Consider the following 18,206-nt stretch of genomic DNA (forward strand, 5'->3'; position numbering starts at 1 on the left):
ATGAATTTACCTCAGTACTGCTTTAGCTGTGTCCCAAATATTCTGATAGCTTGTGTCTCCATTTTTATTTGAGGTATAAACCAAATCAGTTCTCTTGTTCACAACTGACCTCAGGCAGAGGCTAGGAGGGGATGAGTCAGTGGGGAGGGGAGGAAATGAAAGTGAGAGAGATAAAAAGTATTCTTTCTGGTATCCTCTTCTTGAAAGGGTACTAATCCCACACTAGGGCTCCATCCTCAACATCCCATATAATTCTAATTACCCCCCCCCAAATTCTTACCTCCAAATCCCTAATGTTGGAGATTAGGGCTTCAACTTATAGATTTTAGGCAAACACAAACATATCCTTAATAATAAGGCATACATTTTGATCAATGAGAGATCAGCATATTTAAGCAAGATTTAGATAAGTGTTAGATAAAATATATATATATAACTGAAATAGAAAGAGACATGAAAAAAGCAGAGAGCAGAAGGATAAGTAAGTATAAAATAGACTTACTTAAATTTTACCACACAGCAGATATTCAACATGTTTTCTTTCTATTAACTGAAATAATGCCTGACAGATATTACATCATACTAACTACACTCACAAATAATTAGTAGTTCCCTTTCTTGCATGTTTAAGAAATTACCATGACTGAGTAAATAGAAGGTGGGTACAGACTTGTTAATGTCTTTGATCAAACACTGTCACTTCTTTAATTTTTATAAAATACCTTGTAAATTGTTAATAATTAACCTTATAACTTTTAACTTTCTTTTAGGGCTTCTTTATCACATACTGTCCTGATTTAACAGCTTTGGCTTTTCAATTGGTCTACCTTAACTTATCGTTTAATCATCTCTCTTTGTTTCCCACAGAAGTGAGTACATTTTTATTACTTTATTTATGGCAATAATTTTTAATTATATACTGGTACACTTGGAAAATAAACACTTATGATTCCCTGACATTACTATATTTCAGTATTGAATTAAAATATTATTTTCAGAAACATGAAAAATACAATACAGGTGAGAAAATCTCATGACATAATTATGTTATAGTCAAGTTCTCAAATAAATTCCCTCTCTTTCTTTCAATATCACACTACTAGGACTATTTCTGATATACGATATCTGTATAATGACTTCACCATTCCCAGTGGTCATTTTTTTCTCTTTTCTTTGATAGAAAGTGAAAGAAAAAGGTAGTGGAGAGAAAGAAGCCAGAAAGAATAGGCATCTGTAACATAGATCCACCAATCCTGATGTTTCCCTATGCAGACTGGGAGAAAGGCTTTTATTTTATTTTATTTTATTTTATTTTATAAAAAGGAAACATTGACAAAACTATAGGATAAGAGGGGCAAAACTTCACACAATTCCCACCACCCATCTGTATCCCATCCCATCCCCTGATAGCTTTCCTATTCTTTAACCCTCTAGGAGTATGGATCCAAGGTCATGTGGGATGCAGAAGGTGGAAGATCTGGCTTCTGTAATTGCTTCCCCGCTGAACATGGGCACTGACAGGTCGATCCATACTCCCAGCCTGTCTCTCTCTTCCCCTAGTGGAGAAGGGCTCTGGGGTCATCTCTCCATGGAAGTCTGGTCAGCATCATGCTAGCATCTGGAACTTGGTGGTTGACAAGAGAGTTAACATACAAAGCCAAACAAATTGTTGACCAGTCATGGACCTAAGGACTAGAATAGTACAGATGAAGAGTTGGGGGGTCCCCCATTTTGTAGATAGCTAGTAATCATATTTTAGTTAAATTCCAAAGGGCCTATGGCTATACTAGTTCTTCTTTTTTCCTTTTTCTTTTTGCCCCTGAGCCTGAAATTTGATATGCTGATGGATACAAGTAATTGTCTGGGGGAGATGATATCATCACTGAAAAAAGGACCAGAAAGCTGAATCAGGGAAGAGAGTAGCTACCTAATATGGGAAAATGTTATAAATATTGTTGACTGTAAACCCCATCAATTTGATGTGATCTGGGGCCCATATTCAGCTTAGGAGCCTATGTGACTTCTGCATCCCTCTAGATCAGAGCTCACATTCTGTGGTCATGAGTAGGAACATTCCATGCTGTCCCAATATTGACCCATCTTCCTCAGGTGTAGCATAGAGTATGTTGTCCAACCTCCCTTTGGAGGATGGAACATTCTCTACCATTGTTGATCCAAGTTGAGGGCAAGGGCCCATGGGGGAGCACAAAAAGGTCTATTGTTGGTATGCTTCTAAAAACCCCTTCTGTTTCATTAGTTTAATCCCCCCTGCTTAACACTATTCTATTTACATAACCACTTCATTCTATTTACATAACCGCTGTTAACAAGCACCACCCTCCCTCCAGGGCATTGGTGGTTTAGTGGTAGAATTCTCACCTGCTCCACCCCCTCTCCTTGTCATACCTGATTTTCACCAGTCACTTTTCTCTCCATCCTCTCTGCGTAGCATCCTGTGCCCACCCTACTGGGCTAGTATATTTATAAGGATAAGATTGTTTGTAGTTTTAGTTTAGCTTAGCTTGGTATAGATTGCGCTGCGTCCCGCATGAATAAAGAGATACTGCATACAACCCAGCCATGAGTCCCGGGTCGTCTGTTACCCGCCCATGAAGCCAGCCCGTCAAAAACAATATAATGGCGCCTACAACGTGGGACCGGACCTGCACAACTCCCAGATAAGTGAAGACTTTGCCTACCTATGCACTATGGTCTTCTCTTCTGCTTACGAAGAGGTTTGCCAAAGCCTCTACTGTTTCATCATGAGACAGTTACTCTGTCTCTGGAACATTTTGCTCTGGGCCACACCTTGTTTCCCTGACCGGGAACTTTGGTTTCTTGTGACTCTAATCATAGAGCTTGGGAGATGCACTGAGATTTCTCCTTGGACTTTCTGGATTCCCTCTCCCATGTTTCCTGAGGAAAAGGACTACATTTTGCTCCGGGCCACAGTTTGGTTCTTTATGACCGTGATTGTAGACCTTGGGATATGCATGGGGATTTCCACTGGGACTTTCTGGACTTCTTCTCAAATGTTTCCCATGGAGAAGGACTACTTTAATTTGAGGAGCGTTCTTGAGTACCCTGGCAGTCACCAAGAATGGAGACACATGGTTAGTTCTACTCTCCTGATTGGATTCTTTCTTCGATGGGAAAACGCTTTTAAAAGTAGATGCCTGAAGCAATACAGAATGAACAGTCAGAAGCACCCTAAATGGAATTTTGAAGAGCTATTTGGACTAAACGCCCTCCGGGGACTCATGATACTACATGGTGAGATCTGTTTCATAAGAGAGTTATTTGAATGACTGAATTTTTGTTTGACATTGACTTAAAAAAAAATGCTGGACGCAGCCATGATTTCTAGAGACATCCAGAAACAATCCAAAAAATTGTGTTTTCCTCCTTTGATTTATTTTTTTACGTCTTGGCATAAATCTGAAACGTTTAATCCTGAAAACTGTATGAGTTATGGGCGGGGCAGATAGTGGAATGATTATGTTAATTATTCTCATGCCTGAGGCTTCTACCATGGTTCTTCTGTTTACCTTTACATATTTTATTGAGTTTAAATTGTTTAAACAAGCTTAAAATCATACTATAAAGGACTTCCAATTATAATGGAGTTATCAATTATAGTAAACTTCTAATCTGCTACAAATTTTGTTTGACAAGTAAGTGAATTTCAGCTGTCAAGTCTTCACATGAAAAAACATCTACTCAAATGGAATTCCTGGAAATCCATTTGGATCCTGTTCTCTGACATCGCCCCCAAGATGGAATGACTACAACACACCCCTGGAAACCAATGACGTGACCTGGCACAACTTGAAGAAACAGATTCACAGACTCCAAATCTCACCCTCTACAGAAAAGCAGAATTCTGGTGGCCGACATTCCACATCGAGACAGACATGCAGCGTTTCATCTCTTGGCATTTTCTACTTTGGACTGACACCTCCATCAGACTTACTGGTACACGCTGCTGTGTTTCTCAAAGACTAACTTCAGCCAATTGCCTTGAGACTTTATAGACCATGTCCCCTCGCCTGCAGGCTCTGTTCTCAGAGGTAGAAAACTCCCCCTCCTTATTAGGTTATGCCCACAGAGGTAGGAAACACCCTTTGAGGCAAGAGATGCCCCCAGAGGCATGAAGCGCTCCCAGAGGCAAGAAATGCCCTTTCGCCTGCTAGGCCTTGCCCTTTGAGTCAAGAAACGTTCCCCTTGGAATCACACTGGTTATTGCTGCTCGCCTATTTTGTTTTCCACGTCTTAATCCAGTTCTTTTGAAAACGCCTGTACGATATAGGTTTCTGTTCAGCCCACAATCCTGATACTATGGCCATTAGTTAAAAAGAAAGGGGGAATTGTTGGTATGCTTCTAAAAACTCCTTCTGTTTCATTAGTTTAATCCCCCCTGCTTAACACTGCATTCTATTTACATAACCACTTCATTTTATTTACATAACCGCTGTTAACAAGCACCACCCTCCCTCCAGGGCATTGGAGGTTTAGTGGTAGAATTCTCACCTGCTCCACCCCCTCTCCTTGTCATACCCTGATTTTCACCAGTCACTTTTCTCTCCACCCTCTCTGCGTAGCATCCTGTTCTCACCCTACTGGGCTAGTATATTTATAAGGATAAGATTGTTTGTAGTTTGAGTTTAGCTTAGCTTGGTATAGATTGCACTGCATCCTGCATGAATAAAGAGATACTGCGTACAACCCAGCCATGAGTCCCGGGTTGTCTGTTACCCGCTCGTGAAGGCAGCCTGTCGAAAACAACAGTCTATTGTGTTTTTCCTGATAGAAATGACCAGTAACAATGGAGAGAGGGATTTATTCGAGGTCTAGGCCCAGCAAACCTGTTTGGGACTCTGATTAGGGACCCAGCTGACTGATGGAATGGCCTGATAGTGACTAAAGAGCCATCATTAAAGTATGCCAGTCTCTTGCTCTTATTCAGCTTTTGCAGTCCTTGCTTTGATAGGGTTAGCTTTGGAGTGAGTGAGAGAACTGTAATAGGAAGTAGGTGAGAAGGGTATCTAAGTCTAAGTAGACACTATTTCATTATGAACTTGATATTGAATCACTACAGACTATTGTGTATTTTTGCTTTCAGGTATATATTTTGCCCTAATTTATGGATACATGTGAAATATGCTCTATCTTATGGGATCTGGTCTATATCTAGGTTTTGGGACTTTGTTAGGAAGTGAACCTCCTGGAATGGAATTAGAGAATACCATGAAAGGAAAGGTCTCACCTGAGTAATGAGGGTGATGGGTTGGTGTTCCATGCCTGAAGTCTCTGGACACAGTCTGAAGTGAATAAAGCATGCTGAGGGGGTACTCGTTGCATTGATTAGGTTGGGATCGGCAGATACAATATCGTTTGGTATAACTTGAGAGAAGCATGCAGGAAAATGAGTCCCACCCTAGAGGTTCCAGGTCTGGGGAAAATACAGGCTCTATAGAGGAAGTGGGAGGTTCCTGCTTTCTTAGGGTTTAAGAAGACAACAGATAGTTATTGCTATAATCACATTGTTTGGCAATTGGGTTAACTTTGAAATATCCCTTTGTTATAATTTGCTGTATCATACACACCATCACCATATTTTATGTCCTTTGACATTATTTGTATATAGCTATGCCACCAGTTGCTTCTGTGATCCCTGCACTAAGCTTTTAATAGGGTCAACATATCAAAGACTCAGCCTATGTATTAAAAGGAGTCAGTCCGTGCTTTAAAAAGTTTGAGACATTCAATCAGTTTTTCCCCTCTCATATTACTTAGTTATTTATATGACTACAAATTAACAAGTGTACATAAACACTATTCCCACCACCAAAAGACTGTGTTCCACCCCCCCTACCCCCCCCCACCCCTGAAGCTGAACATCCTCACCCTCAACCCAGGGTTTTTACTTTGGTGCCCGACTACAAATTTAGTCAGATCCTGCTTTTGAGATTTCTGTTACTCTTTCTCAACTTCTGTTTATGAATGGGATCATCCCATACTCCTCTTTGTCTTTCTGACTTACTCACTTAACATAATTCCTTCTAGCTCCATCCAAGATGGGTCAGAGAAGGTGGGTTCATTGTTCTTAATAGCTGTGTAGTATTCCATTGTGTATATAAACCACAGCTTTCTCAGCCACTCATCTGTTGTTGGGCACCTGGGTTGCTTCCAGGTGTTAGCTATTATGAATTGTGCTCCTATGAATATAGGTGTACACATATCTTTTTGGTTGGGCATTATGGAATCCTTGGGGTATATTCCCAGGAGAGGAATTTCTGGGTCATATGGAAGGTCCATGTCTAGCCTTGTGAGAGTTCTCCTGGAACATTTGAATTTCTTGCTTGAGTGTCTCTCTGACCCAGCAGTTTTTAAGCAGTATGTTGTCTAGTTTCCAAATTCTGTGACTTTTAGTAATTTTCTGTTAGTTGTTAAATGTTAGCTTTACTCCACTGTGGTCTGACAAGATACTTGGGATGATTTCAATGCTTTTGTATTTGTTGATGCTTTCTTTGTGGCCTAACATGTGGTCTATCCTTGAGTATATGTTGTGTGGATTTGAAAAGAATTTGTATTCCAGTTTTTTGGGGCAAAGAACTCTGAAAATATCCAAGAGGTCTAGTCTGTCCATCTCTTCATCTAATTCTCTTGTTTCTTTGTTGATTCTCTGCTTTGTTGATCTGTCTGTGACAGTGGGGTGTTAAAGTCTCCCACTATTATTGTATTACTATTGATGTACTTTTGTAGTTCTTTCAGTAGGTGTTTGATGTATTTAGTTGGTCCCTCATTGGGTGCATAGATGTTAATAATTGTTAAATCTTCTTGGTTGATTGATCCTATAATAATTATGTAATGGCCTTGCCTATCTTTTATTACTTTATTTAAATTAAAGTCTATTGTGTCAGAGGTGACAATGGCTGTCCCTGCCTTTTTTTGTGGTCCATTAGCTTGTAGGATAGTTTTCCATTCTTTTATTTTAAGTCTGTGTTTGTCTTGTTGGGTCAGGTGGGATTCTTGCAAGCAGCATATAGTTGGGTTGTGTTTTCTGATCCATCCTCCCACTCTGTGCCTTTTAATGGGTGAGTTTAAGCCATTAACATTTATTGATATTATGGATTTAATGTATTGTAGTGCCATTATTCAACAAAATTTTTATTTGCTCTGATATATGGCAACTATTATGGTGATGTTCTTGTTTATAAGAGGTCTTTTAGAATCTTTTTCAGGGCAGGCTTGCGGATGGTTGCCTCCTTTAACTGTTGTTTGTCTGAGAAGGTTTTGATCCCTCCATCTAGTCTGAATGAAAGTCTATCAGGATATATTATCCTTGGCTGAAACCATTTTCCATTCAGGGCTTGATAGATATCTTGCCATTCTCTTCTGGCTTTTAGAGTTTGAGTGGAGAAGTCTGCTGATAGTCTTATGGGTTTTCCACTGTATGTGACTTTTTGCTTTTCTCTTGCAGCCTTTAGGATCCTTTCTTTATCCTTACTTCTTTTCATTGTGACTATGATGTGTCTTGGTGTCTTCAGGTCTGGGTTGATTCTGTTTGTGACCCTCTGGGCCTCTTGGATCTTAATGTCCTTTCTGTTGTTTAGGTCTGGAAAGTTTTCTTTTATTATTTCCTCTAAAATGTTTACTTCCACTTCCTCTCTTTCTTCATCTGGCAGGCCAATTATATAAATGTTATTTCTTTTGAGATCATCCCATATGTCTCTGTTGTTGTTTGTTGTTTTCAATGTCTCTCAACCTCTTTTTAAGCTCTTTTACCTTTTTCTTAGTTTTCTCTAGCTCATCCTCTGTCTGGCTAATTCTGTTTTCTGCTTCTGTTAGCCTGTTTTCCCTTCGCTTAGCTTCTTTCTTCAGTTCTGGTATCATACTAGATTTTTCTGCTAATTGATCTTTTATTTCAGCTATTTCATCTTTCAGTTCTCTAATTACCTCGAGGTATTTTGTATTTTCCTTGAGGGTCTCATCTGTTGTTTCCCTAATTCTGATATCCCTTTCCTCCATAGTTGTCTTCATTACTGTGCTTATTAGGTTTATTATTGCTTGCATACTTTTCATAGCTATGGTTACTTCTGACTTATTTGGAGTTTCTTCTGGGCTCCTGTCTTGATTCAGTGTGGTAGAAGTTTTATTTGCTCTTGATTTAACCTTTTTTATTGATGTGTTTTTTATTTTTCTGTTTTGTCATTCTTCAGTTGTTGTGTTTTGAGTACAAGCCACACTATACTAAATATCTTTATGAAAAATGCAGTTACCAACCTCAGAAATTACAAAAATAGTAACTGAAGCAAGGATTGACTAAAGGTTAGCTAAACAATGCCTCCAGTCCAAGAAAAAGTAGCAACCAAAAAGAAATCCAAAAGAAAGAGAAAGGAAAAAAAGGGAACGCAGGAATAGACAGTTATGCAAATCTGCTGTCCACTGTAAATTCTAGGGATAGCAAGAGAAGAAAGGGAAGTAGAGAAAAGATTTCTTCCCCCAAGTAATTAAAAAATGAGTATCAGTGAATTCAGAAAGCAAAAGGAAGAAGGAAGAAAAGAAGACAAGAACAACAACAACCACAAAAAAAAAAAGAGCAGTGAAAGGAAAGAGTTTTTTAATTAGCTAGAAGGAGGGAAAAAGTAGAGTGGAGGGAAGAGGTAGAGTGAAACAAGTTCCTCTCACAATGGATAGGACACCCAGTCACCTAGCAATGGAAAAAACAATAACAGTTAATTTTGGTAAACCTGAAGGAGGGAGGAAAAGGGACATGTGTACATATAATAGTAATAGTAAAATAGAATAGAGTAAAAAAAAAAAAACAACCTAACATTCAGTCTGCAGCTTGAACAGCTCTGGATTAGCTCAGGCAGCCTGAGCAAAGACAGCCAATTGTAAGAAGTATTCAAAAAAAAAAAAACCCTCCAGGTAGTCTTTCCCAGGCAGGGGTGAGGCTCTGATTGGTCAGATATTTTGACACTCAAATAGAGCTCCAGCCAAAGGAAAGCAAAAAGTAAATGGATTGGAATGACACCCCTAATGAGCCAGGATTCTTGGTAAAGAAAATAGCTCAGTGGGAAGCCTGCTAGGAGGGGCTATCCATCCCCTGGGGGCTGATTCTGGAGTGGGGTGGAGCTTCAGAAATAATCAAAAGATTTCCTTTTTTTTTTTCTCCTGGCCTCCGTTTTCTAACCCAAGAGTTAGCTATAGGACCCCTCCTTGGTGTCACAATTAGGACCCCTTACTCACCCTCCTGCTGACAGCCCAATATCCTACCATATCTAGAGAATCCTAGGTTACAGGCCGCTGCTTGTTGGAGCTCACACCAGCTGCTTGGGAGACAGGTGAACCCTGGTCTTCCTGCAAAGTAATGTGTGCACGCTACTAAGTGCACCACTGTTCAGCCCTTCAAATATGTTCTTTTAATTGTAAAATATATAAATATTCTGATGCCAAATAAAGCCTAAAATAAGCATTAATTGCATTGCATTTGATAATTTTTAAATTATTTTAACTATATTGAGATTTTCTTTGTACCATATTGTACATGTTAATGCTGGTTCATTATTTAAAAGGATTATTCAAGGTATTTGTTAAGAAATACAATATAGTTAATTAATGCTAATACACTGATTTCACTACATTAGCTCATAGGGTTTACAAAATGTAATCAAAACATTTGTGTATGCTCTTTCATTCTACTTATGCATGTGTCTCTTTTCTGTCCTCTAGGTATATTGTCTTAAAAATCTACAAGTATTGATACTGAGAAATAATCCCATCAAAGAAATTCCTTCTGAAATTCAGCAACTTAAGTTCCTTAGAATTTTCAATATGGCCTTTAATTATATTACTATGATTCCACCTGGGTAAAGTTGATAGTCTGAGATTATAAGCATTAGATAACAGAGTTTATAATTTAGAAAAGAATCAGTTTCCTTTGTGAATGCAACCAGCATCTTAAAATTATCTGATAATTCCTATTGTGTTCCAGTTAGCTTATTTGCTCTTAACATTGTGTTAAATAATTCTACCAGAGGGCCAGGTGGTGGCTCACCAAGTAGAGTGCACACATTACCATGAGTAAGAACCTGGGTTCAAACCCCTGGTCCCCATCTGCAGGGGCTTCAAAAATGGCAGAACAATGCTGCAGATGTTTCTCCTCTCTCTCACTCTGTTCCTCTACCTCTCACTCACCACCAACAACAGTAATTTTACCAGCTACATAGAGGTTAATTAATATGAAGCTCATGAATATGCATCTTGAAACCCTTTATCTGAAGATGGAACACAAATCAAGCTCAGAGGAGAATAGGGTCCTTTGGCAGTCTTTTTGAATACGAAAAAAGAAAAAAACCTAACTTGGAGTTAGAAATTCTAGATATTCCACTTCAGAGCCTTTTCTACTGCAAATCAATTTTCTCTGAATAAAGTCACTTAACCATTCATGGCTTCACTTTGTAATCAATAAACAGAAAACAGTTATAATCTTGAAAACACTTCAGACTCAGGTAAGAATGATGTTTGGGTATGCAAGAGATGGATTTTTTAAAATTTATTTATTATTGGATGGAGACAGAGAAATTGAGAAGGGGGAGAGACATCTGCAGCCTTGCTTCACTACTTTAAAACATTTTTTTAAATTATCTTTGTTTATTAAATGGATAGAGACAGCCAGAAATTGAGAAGGAAGGGGGAGATAGAGAGGAAGAGAGACACCTGCAGCCCTGCTTTACCATTTGCAAAGCTTTCCCCCTGCAGGTGGGGACCAGGGGCTCAAACATAGTTCCCTGTGCATTGTAACATGTGTGCTCAACCAGGTGAGCCACCAACCACCCCCCCCAGCTTCACCATTCATGAAGCTTTCCTCCTGGAAGTGGGGACCAGAGGCTTGAACCCGGGTTCTTGAGCATTGTAGTATGCGCACTTAACCAGGTGTGCCACCACCTGGCCCCTAAAATATAATTTTTAAATTTTCAGATAAAAGCAGGGAAAAAGAGTGAGAGACAACACAGCACTGCTTCACCATCCATGAAACTTCCCCCCAGTGCTATGGTGTTCCCATGGGGCATAGGGGCTTGAACCTGTTAAGCACTCTACTGGTTATGTACCAATTCTATTTATTTTCTTTCTCCTTCCCTTCCCTTCCCTTCCCTTCCCTTCCCTTCCCTTCCCTTCCCTTCCCTTCCCTTCCCTTCCCTTCCCTTCCCTTCCCTTCCCTTCCCTTCCCTTCCCTTCTTTTCCCTTCCCTTCCCTTCCCTTCCCCCCTTTCCCTTCCCTTCCTTTTCCTTCTCCTCTCCTCTCTTCTCCTCCCCCTGCCCACCCCTCCCCTTCCCTCCCATCATTCTCTCTCTCTCTCTATTGCCATTAGGGTTATTGTTTAGGCTTGGTGCTGGTACTATGAATCCACTTATGGCAGCCATTTCTCCTTTTTTTTTTTTTTTCTTTCCACTTTATTTGACAATAGAAATTGAGAGGGATGGGGAGATAGAAGGGGAGACAGAAAAAGAGACATCTGCAGTACCTGCTTCACCACTCATGAAGCATCCCTCCTTACAGGTGGGGAGCTGGGGCTTGAACCCTGGTCCTTGCACATGGTGATATGTGTGCTTAACTGGGTGCACCATTGCCCAACCTTCTTTATTTTAAATATTTGTTTATTTTTATGAAACTTTTCTATTGACTAGGTCACTACTTTATTATAAAGATTTTTAACTTAGGGAAAGTCAAAAAGAAGAGATATTAGGACAAGTTATGGGAAAAGACTAAGAGCTTCCACACTCTGTCCAAGCATGCCTTTCTTCCAAATCTCCACAAGTTCACCACCCTGGAAGCCAACCAGAGAGAGCTCATCCTCTGGGGTTTGTGTGGAAGCCACTTTATTTAGGGACGACTGATCACCTCACTGGACATTGGCATTAGAACTCAATCTTTAAAGCCCCCTCCCCAGTCCTTCCCTCCCAGAGTTTAAGAGTGGTACTCAAGTTTTAACCTACTCATGTTATTAGTTCTCCTAGCAACCATCTTTCCTCAGTTGTTTTCTAAAAATTACTTATTAACATAACAAGAGTCACTTTTACTTTTGAAACCAGGGTTATCCTAGGGCTCAGGTCTGCACTACATGATTCTACTTCAAATTCCTCCTATCTGGGAACACTCCCCCCGCCAAAACACACAATTAAAAGAGACTGGGAGAGAGAATAGGAGAGGAGAGACACCACAGCACTGCTCCACTGCTCATGTAGCTTTCCCTTTTGGTATCACATGCCTGTATGGTAGCCAGGGGCTCTAATTCAGTCTTCACATATGGTAAACTGTGCACTCTACCAGGTAAGCTATCTCCCACCCCCCAGAAGACACTTTTTTAAATTTTTATTTATAAAATGGAAATATTGACAAGACAAGGGAGGTACAAGTCCACATGATTCCTACTACCAGAAGTCCCTATCCCATCCCCTCCCTTGATAGCTTTCCTATTTTTTATCCCTCTGGGAGCATGGACCCAGGGTCATTATGGGGTGCAGAAGGTGGAAGGTCTGGCTTCTGTAATTGCTTCTCTGCTGAGCATGGACATTAGCAGGTTGATCCATACTCCCAGCCTGAGAAGACACTTTTTAACATTCAAAAAATGTTGGCCATCTGAATAATCAAAAAAATTGTGTTTCTTATAAATCACATATGGATGGTAATATCTAACTCCTAATGAAAGTTTTATTTTTCTAACTCCTCTTCCTCCCTCCCTCCCTCCCTCCCTCCCTTCCTTCTTTCCTTCCTTCCTTTCTTTTTCTGTTTACTTTAGTTAAGGTTTGGGCCTCTAATGAAATATTTAAACTCAAACCTTAACTAAATGCCAAAAATAAAAGACCATTTCTAATGATACATAAAAAAAACTGAATATAGGTTAAACTTTAATGTACAGGGATTCAAATAGTCAAACAACATTCTGCAAAGAAGAGTATATATATATATATTGCTACCAGGGTTATTGCTGGGGCTTAGTGCTGCACTATGAATCTGCTGCTCCCAGCAGCCATTTTTTTTCTTTCTATTTTATTAGCTAGGACTGAGAGAAATTGAGAGAAGGGGAGGGGACAGAGAGGAAGAGAGACAGAAAGATACCTGTAGGCTTGCTTCACTGCTAGTGAAGCATCTCCCTTACAGGGGGGAGGGAGGGCTCGAACCTGGGTCCTTACACATGGTAATATATTCACTCAACCAGGTGTACCACCACCCAGTCCCAAGAAGAGACATAATAATTAAGAAAGAGCATTAAAGTTCATTTATATAAAGCTATTCATCCAGTATTGTTTGTAATTAGTGATTAAAGAACTCATACATTTATATACTGTAAAATTATTCAGTCATTTAAAAGAATGACGTTTGTGTGTGTTCAAGCTCCCAGTCTGACTACATAAGGAAGCTTCATAGGCAGTGGAGCAGTGCTGGTATCTCCGCTTCTTCTTCTGCTTTTCTTAGTTCTCTCTAACCCTCTATCAAAACAGAAAGGAAAATGAAAAAAAAAAAAGAAAAAACATGGTCACTAGGATGGGTAGTGTTGTATATACAGACTCTGACTCCCAGACATAGGAAGTAAAAAGAGAAGAAGGAGGGAAGAGGGAGGAAGAGTACAAAGAGGAGGGAGAAGGGGAAGGAGGAAGGAGCTGAAGTAGGAGGAGAAGAAGGGAGGAGGATCAGATAGAAGAGGTAGGAGAAGGAGGAGGGAGGAGGAGAAGAAAGAGGAAAGAGGAGGAAAAGCAGGAGGGAGAAGGGAGGAGGAGGAAGGAAGAGAAGGAAGTAGAGCAGGAGAAAAAAGAAATTTTGTAAAAATCATACAATTTCTATATAAAAACACATTTTAAAAAAGCAGACCAAGGGGTAGCACAGTGGATAAAGCATTCAAGCATGAGGTCCCAAATTTGATTCCCAGCATTGCACATATCAGAGTAACACTCTGGTTCTCTCTCTTTACATCTTTCATTGATTAATGAATAAATGTTTTAAAAACACAGATATAAACATCACACAATACAAGAAAAATATTTAGGGGCTGGGTGATAGCACAGTGGGTTAAGCACACATGGCACAAAGTGCAAGGACCGGCTAGAGGGTCCCGGTTCCAGCCTCTGGCTCCCCACCTGCAGGTCTGCAGGTGTCTATCTTCCTCTCTCCCCCTCTCTATCTTCCCCTCCTCTCTCAATTTCTCTCTGCCCTATCCAACAATAACAACAATAATAATAACAACAATGAAAAACAAAAGGGGAAAAATAGCCTCCAGGAGTGGATGCAGAGTGTAAGTACCACGAGCCCCAGCGATAACCCTGGAGGAAAAAAAAAATTAAATGGTAGAATTTCTTAGGTGAGTTTTCTTTTTTTTTAATTGCTGTAGTTATTATTGTTGTTGTTATTGATGTCGTCATTGTTGGATAGGACAGAGAGAAATGGAGAGAGGAGGAGAAAAAAGAGAGGGGAGAGAAAGACACATGCAGACCTGCTTCACTGCCTGTAAAGTGACTCCCCTGCAGGTTGGGAGCCAGGGGCTAGAACCAGGTTTTAGGTGAGTTTTCTACAAAGGGCTTAATCTCCAAATATTTCCAACCAGTCCTAATAGATGAACAATTTTAGAAACTTTTATTAAATTCATACCATCAATAATGAAAAAGAAAGCTATGTAAATTTTAAGACATTAGAAAATAGTTTCTATTTCTAGTCAATCATGTTATTATTTATGTCAAAAGATGACAGAAATAATTATCAATTATCTCTCTTTCTATTTAAGGTTTTTTTCTTTGTCTCACCTTGAGAAGGTTGATCTCTCCTACAATGATATCCCTCTTGTTCCAAATGAAATTCATAAACTCAGGTATTTTGGGAGAGTAGTATGTAGACTCAGTTATTGTTCCTTAAACAAGTGTTTTGTGAGAGAGAAACATGATTTCCTTCATTTAGTTATTACCCAGAAAACATGAGGGACACAAAATTACAAAAATATAATGTGAATGATTTGTGCATATTTAAGATACAACATTTCTTCTAAGTACCATTTAGTGTAATGCCAAGCTATTTCCGTCATCTTTTCATGGGTGCACCAATAGTCCTTAAAAGCCTGTTCAAGGGGCTCAGTGGTGGTGCACCTGGTTAAGTGCATATATTACAATGCAAAAGAACCCAGGTTCAAGCCCCAGTCCCCACCTGCAGAGAGGAAGCTTCACAAGTGATGAAGCAGTGCTGCAGGTGTCTCCCTCTCTCTCCCTCTCTATCTCCCCCTTCCTCTCAATTTCTGCCTGTTTCTATCCAATAAATAAAAGATAATAAAATTTTTTTTTAAAAAAAAGAGTCTTGTTCATGGGAGCCAGGTGGTAGTGCACTGGGGTTAAGCACACATGGAGTGAAGCACAAGGATGGGCATAAGGATCTTGGTTCAAGCCCCCGGTTCCCCACTTGCAGGGGGGTCACTTCACAGGTAGTGGAGCAGATGTCTATCTTTCTCTCCCCCTCTCGTCTTCCCCTCCTCTCTCAATTTCTCTCTGTTCTATCCAATAACAACAATAACAATAATAAAAACAAAGGCAACAAAAAAATGGCCTCTAGGAGCAGGCACCAAGCCCCAGCGATAACCCTGGAGGCAAGAAAAAAGAGCCCTTTTTTTTTTTTTAGTATTTTTTAAATTTAACTACTTATTTATTGGATAGAAATAGAAATTGAGAGGGAGAGAAACACCCACACCACTGCTTCACTGCTCAAGGATCTTCCTCGCTGAAGGTAGGGATTGGATCAGGGGTTTAAACCTAGGTCCTTACACATTATAACATGTGCACTCTAGTGGGTGTACCACCACCTAGTTCTAAGTCTTATTTATTTTATAAGGAAATATATGCATCCAAAAATGCTAATAACACATAAAGTAATTTTAATGCTAAGCTTTGGCTCTTACAGCAATTTTTTTCAAAGTTTCCGAAGTTTGTGTACTTTTAGGTCATTATCATACAATCTTCATTATGCCCTCAGACTAACTGTTAATAACTAGTAGTGAAAGTGGATCCCCAAAATACTTGGGATGTCTGATGTGATCTTGGTGGGAATATGGTGGGGTGGGGTAGGTAGGGCTGGGAAATCACCAGAGAGTGATACATTTATTTACATTTAACTTCAGCAGTCAATATGCTAAAGCACAGTCTGGAAATGGGAGATCATCAGGGACTCAGATCTTGTCAGCCTTTTTGACACAATAGAGAATGGTTAAAGCCATTATGACCTTTGTTCTAGGAGAGCGTTTGAGGAGCTATGGTCCTAAAGGCCAGAGATCTGGGGGCCATCAACCCTTCCTTGGTTGCCCTCCAAATCCAGCTCCTGGCTTCCCAGTCCTTTTCCACCTGTATGAAAGGGAGACACTCCTTGGAGAAAGGAAGTTTACTATATTTGGTCTGGGATTATGGGTTCAGGTGGCAAAAAAGCAAACTTCCCTTCATGGAAATCTGGTGTGACACAATTTAGCTTTCTGTGGCACTGGGCTTCAGTAGGGAAAGTATTTTTCACTAATAGTCTCTTAACTACTCTCTTTAGATAGTGATCATTAAGATCCTTCCCCACAAACACATAAATACAAAGGTGGGATTTTAGTTGGGACTGTTTTGAGTTTATATTCCTGTACTTAACAAACCACTCTGTCTTGAAATGTAGGTTTTTTCATTTGTTTAAATCCTGTTTCATGTCCTTCATAATAAACTGTGGCCCCAAAGGCACAGTCTTCCTGGAGGAACAAATGAGATGAGGGTGATAAATTGGGCTAGGCAAAAAATAAATAAATAGATAAAATAAATTATTCTCTGCTTGCAGAACTATTGTGCAAGGAATAGTTCGTACTCTAGAATTGACTTCAGAAAGCAAAAGGATAATTGATCGTACTCATAACTCTCATCTTCCTACCTTCTTGCCTTGTTCTTTTAGAACAGCGACAGAAGTGAATAATAGTTACAAACTTTGCATTAGAAGAAAATTCACCAGTTAATCATGACGCAAGAAGTTAGATGGCTTCACGGTCACAAGATCTCGTCTATTTGCCTGAGGCCCTCCTCCTGGTCTTCCAGTCTTCCTTCTAACTGTATAAATATTCTCTGAAACAAGGGAATGGCAAGTAGCTTTGAGCATAGCTCCTGCCTCCTTTGTGTAGTTACTAGTTATTTGTGTAACAACTAGTTTTTCCTTTATGCAAAAGCTAGTGTGACAGCATTTAGTTTTTGGCGGCACCATACAACATAACCACATTTGACTTGAGGACTCATATAATTAACTCTAGTAAGATTTTTTTCTTTATTTTTAGCCTACTCTAGACATTTTATAATTGTGTTAATACTACAAATGTAATTTTGTCTCTAATTTCATTTTGAAGTATTGCCAAGCTTCTCTCTCTCTCTCTCTTCAGGAAATACGTTTAATTCTTTCAGCTCTTCCTTCACCTGTCTCATTTCTACCTTTCTGAAATAGATACTATTTAATATTAGTTCTCCTGGACATATCTTTTGTAGCTCTGATGTTTTTCCGCTTGAATTTAAAACAAATTTGCTATGTTTAAATTTTTTTCTCTGCCTTTACTTTTTAAAAATACACTTTTAAAGATTTATTCATTTAAGATAGAAGCAGGGCTGCCAGGTGGTGATGCACCTGGTTGAGCACACATGGTATAATGCTCAAGGACCCAAGTTCAAGTCCTCAGTTCCCACCTGCAATGGGGAAAACTTTGTGACTGGTGAGGCAGTGCTGCAGGTATCTCTCTGCCTATCATCCTATCTCCCCCTTCCCTCTTGATGTTTTTGGCTGTCTCTATCCAATTAATAAATATATTTTTTAAAAAAGAGGCTAGGGTTCTCTCTACTGCCACCTATGCAGTTCTGGGTATAGAACCTGGTCCCTCATGCACAAGTAACCTCCCCTGATATCCCAGCTCAAGCCCCCAGATCCCCCACCTGCAGGGGGGTTGCTTCACAAGCAATAAAGCAGGTCTGCAGGTGTCTATCTTTCTCTCTCGCTCTCTATCTTCACCCTCACCTCTCAATTTCTCCCTGTCCTACCTCCCCCCCAAACAGAGAAAATAGCCACAGAAGCAGTGGGTTCATAGTGCAGGCACTGAACCCCAGCGATAATCCTGGAAGGGAAAAACAGTGTTGGTATCTTCCTATAAAATACATTCTTTTTATATCTTTATA

At 39.7% G+C, this 18,206-nt stretch overlaps 1 protein-coding gene across 1 annotated transcript in view; it reads left to right on the plus strand.

Moving 5' to 3' along the window:
* The window catches only part of LRRC63 (leucine rich repeat containing 63), a 45,011-nt gene that overhangs the window by 23,041 nt on the left and 3,764 nt on the right, over window positions 1–18,206 (plus strand). The window contains exons 5-7 of the mRNA XM_007521232.2: window positions 771–869; window positions 9,739–9,875; window positions 14,783–14,866. Coding sequence (XP_007521294.2) covers window positions 771–869; window positions 9,739–9,875; window positions 14,783–14,866 — 320 coding nt within the window. The remainder of the gene's footprint in view (window positions 1–770; window positions 870–9,738; window positions 9,876–14,782; window positions 14,867–18,206) is intronic.

This window comes from Erinaceus europaeus, chromosome 7 (genome assembly GCF_950295315.1).
Source record: "Erinaceus europaeus chromosome 7, mEriEur2.1, whole genome shotgun sequence".
NCBI lineage: Eukaryota > Metazoa > Chordata > Mammalia > Eulipotyphla > Erinaceidae > Erinaceus > Erinaceus europaeus.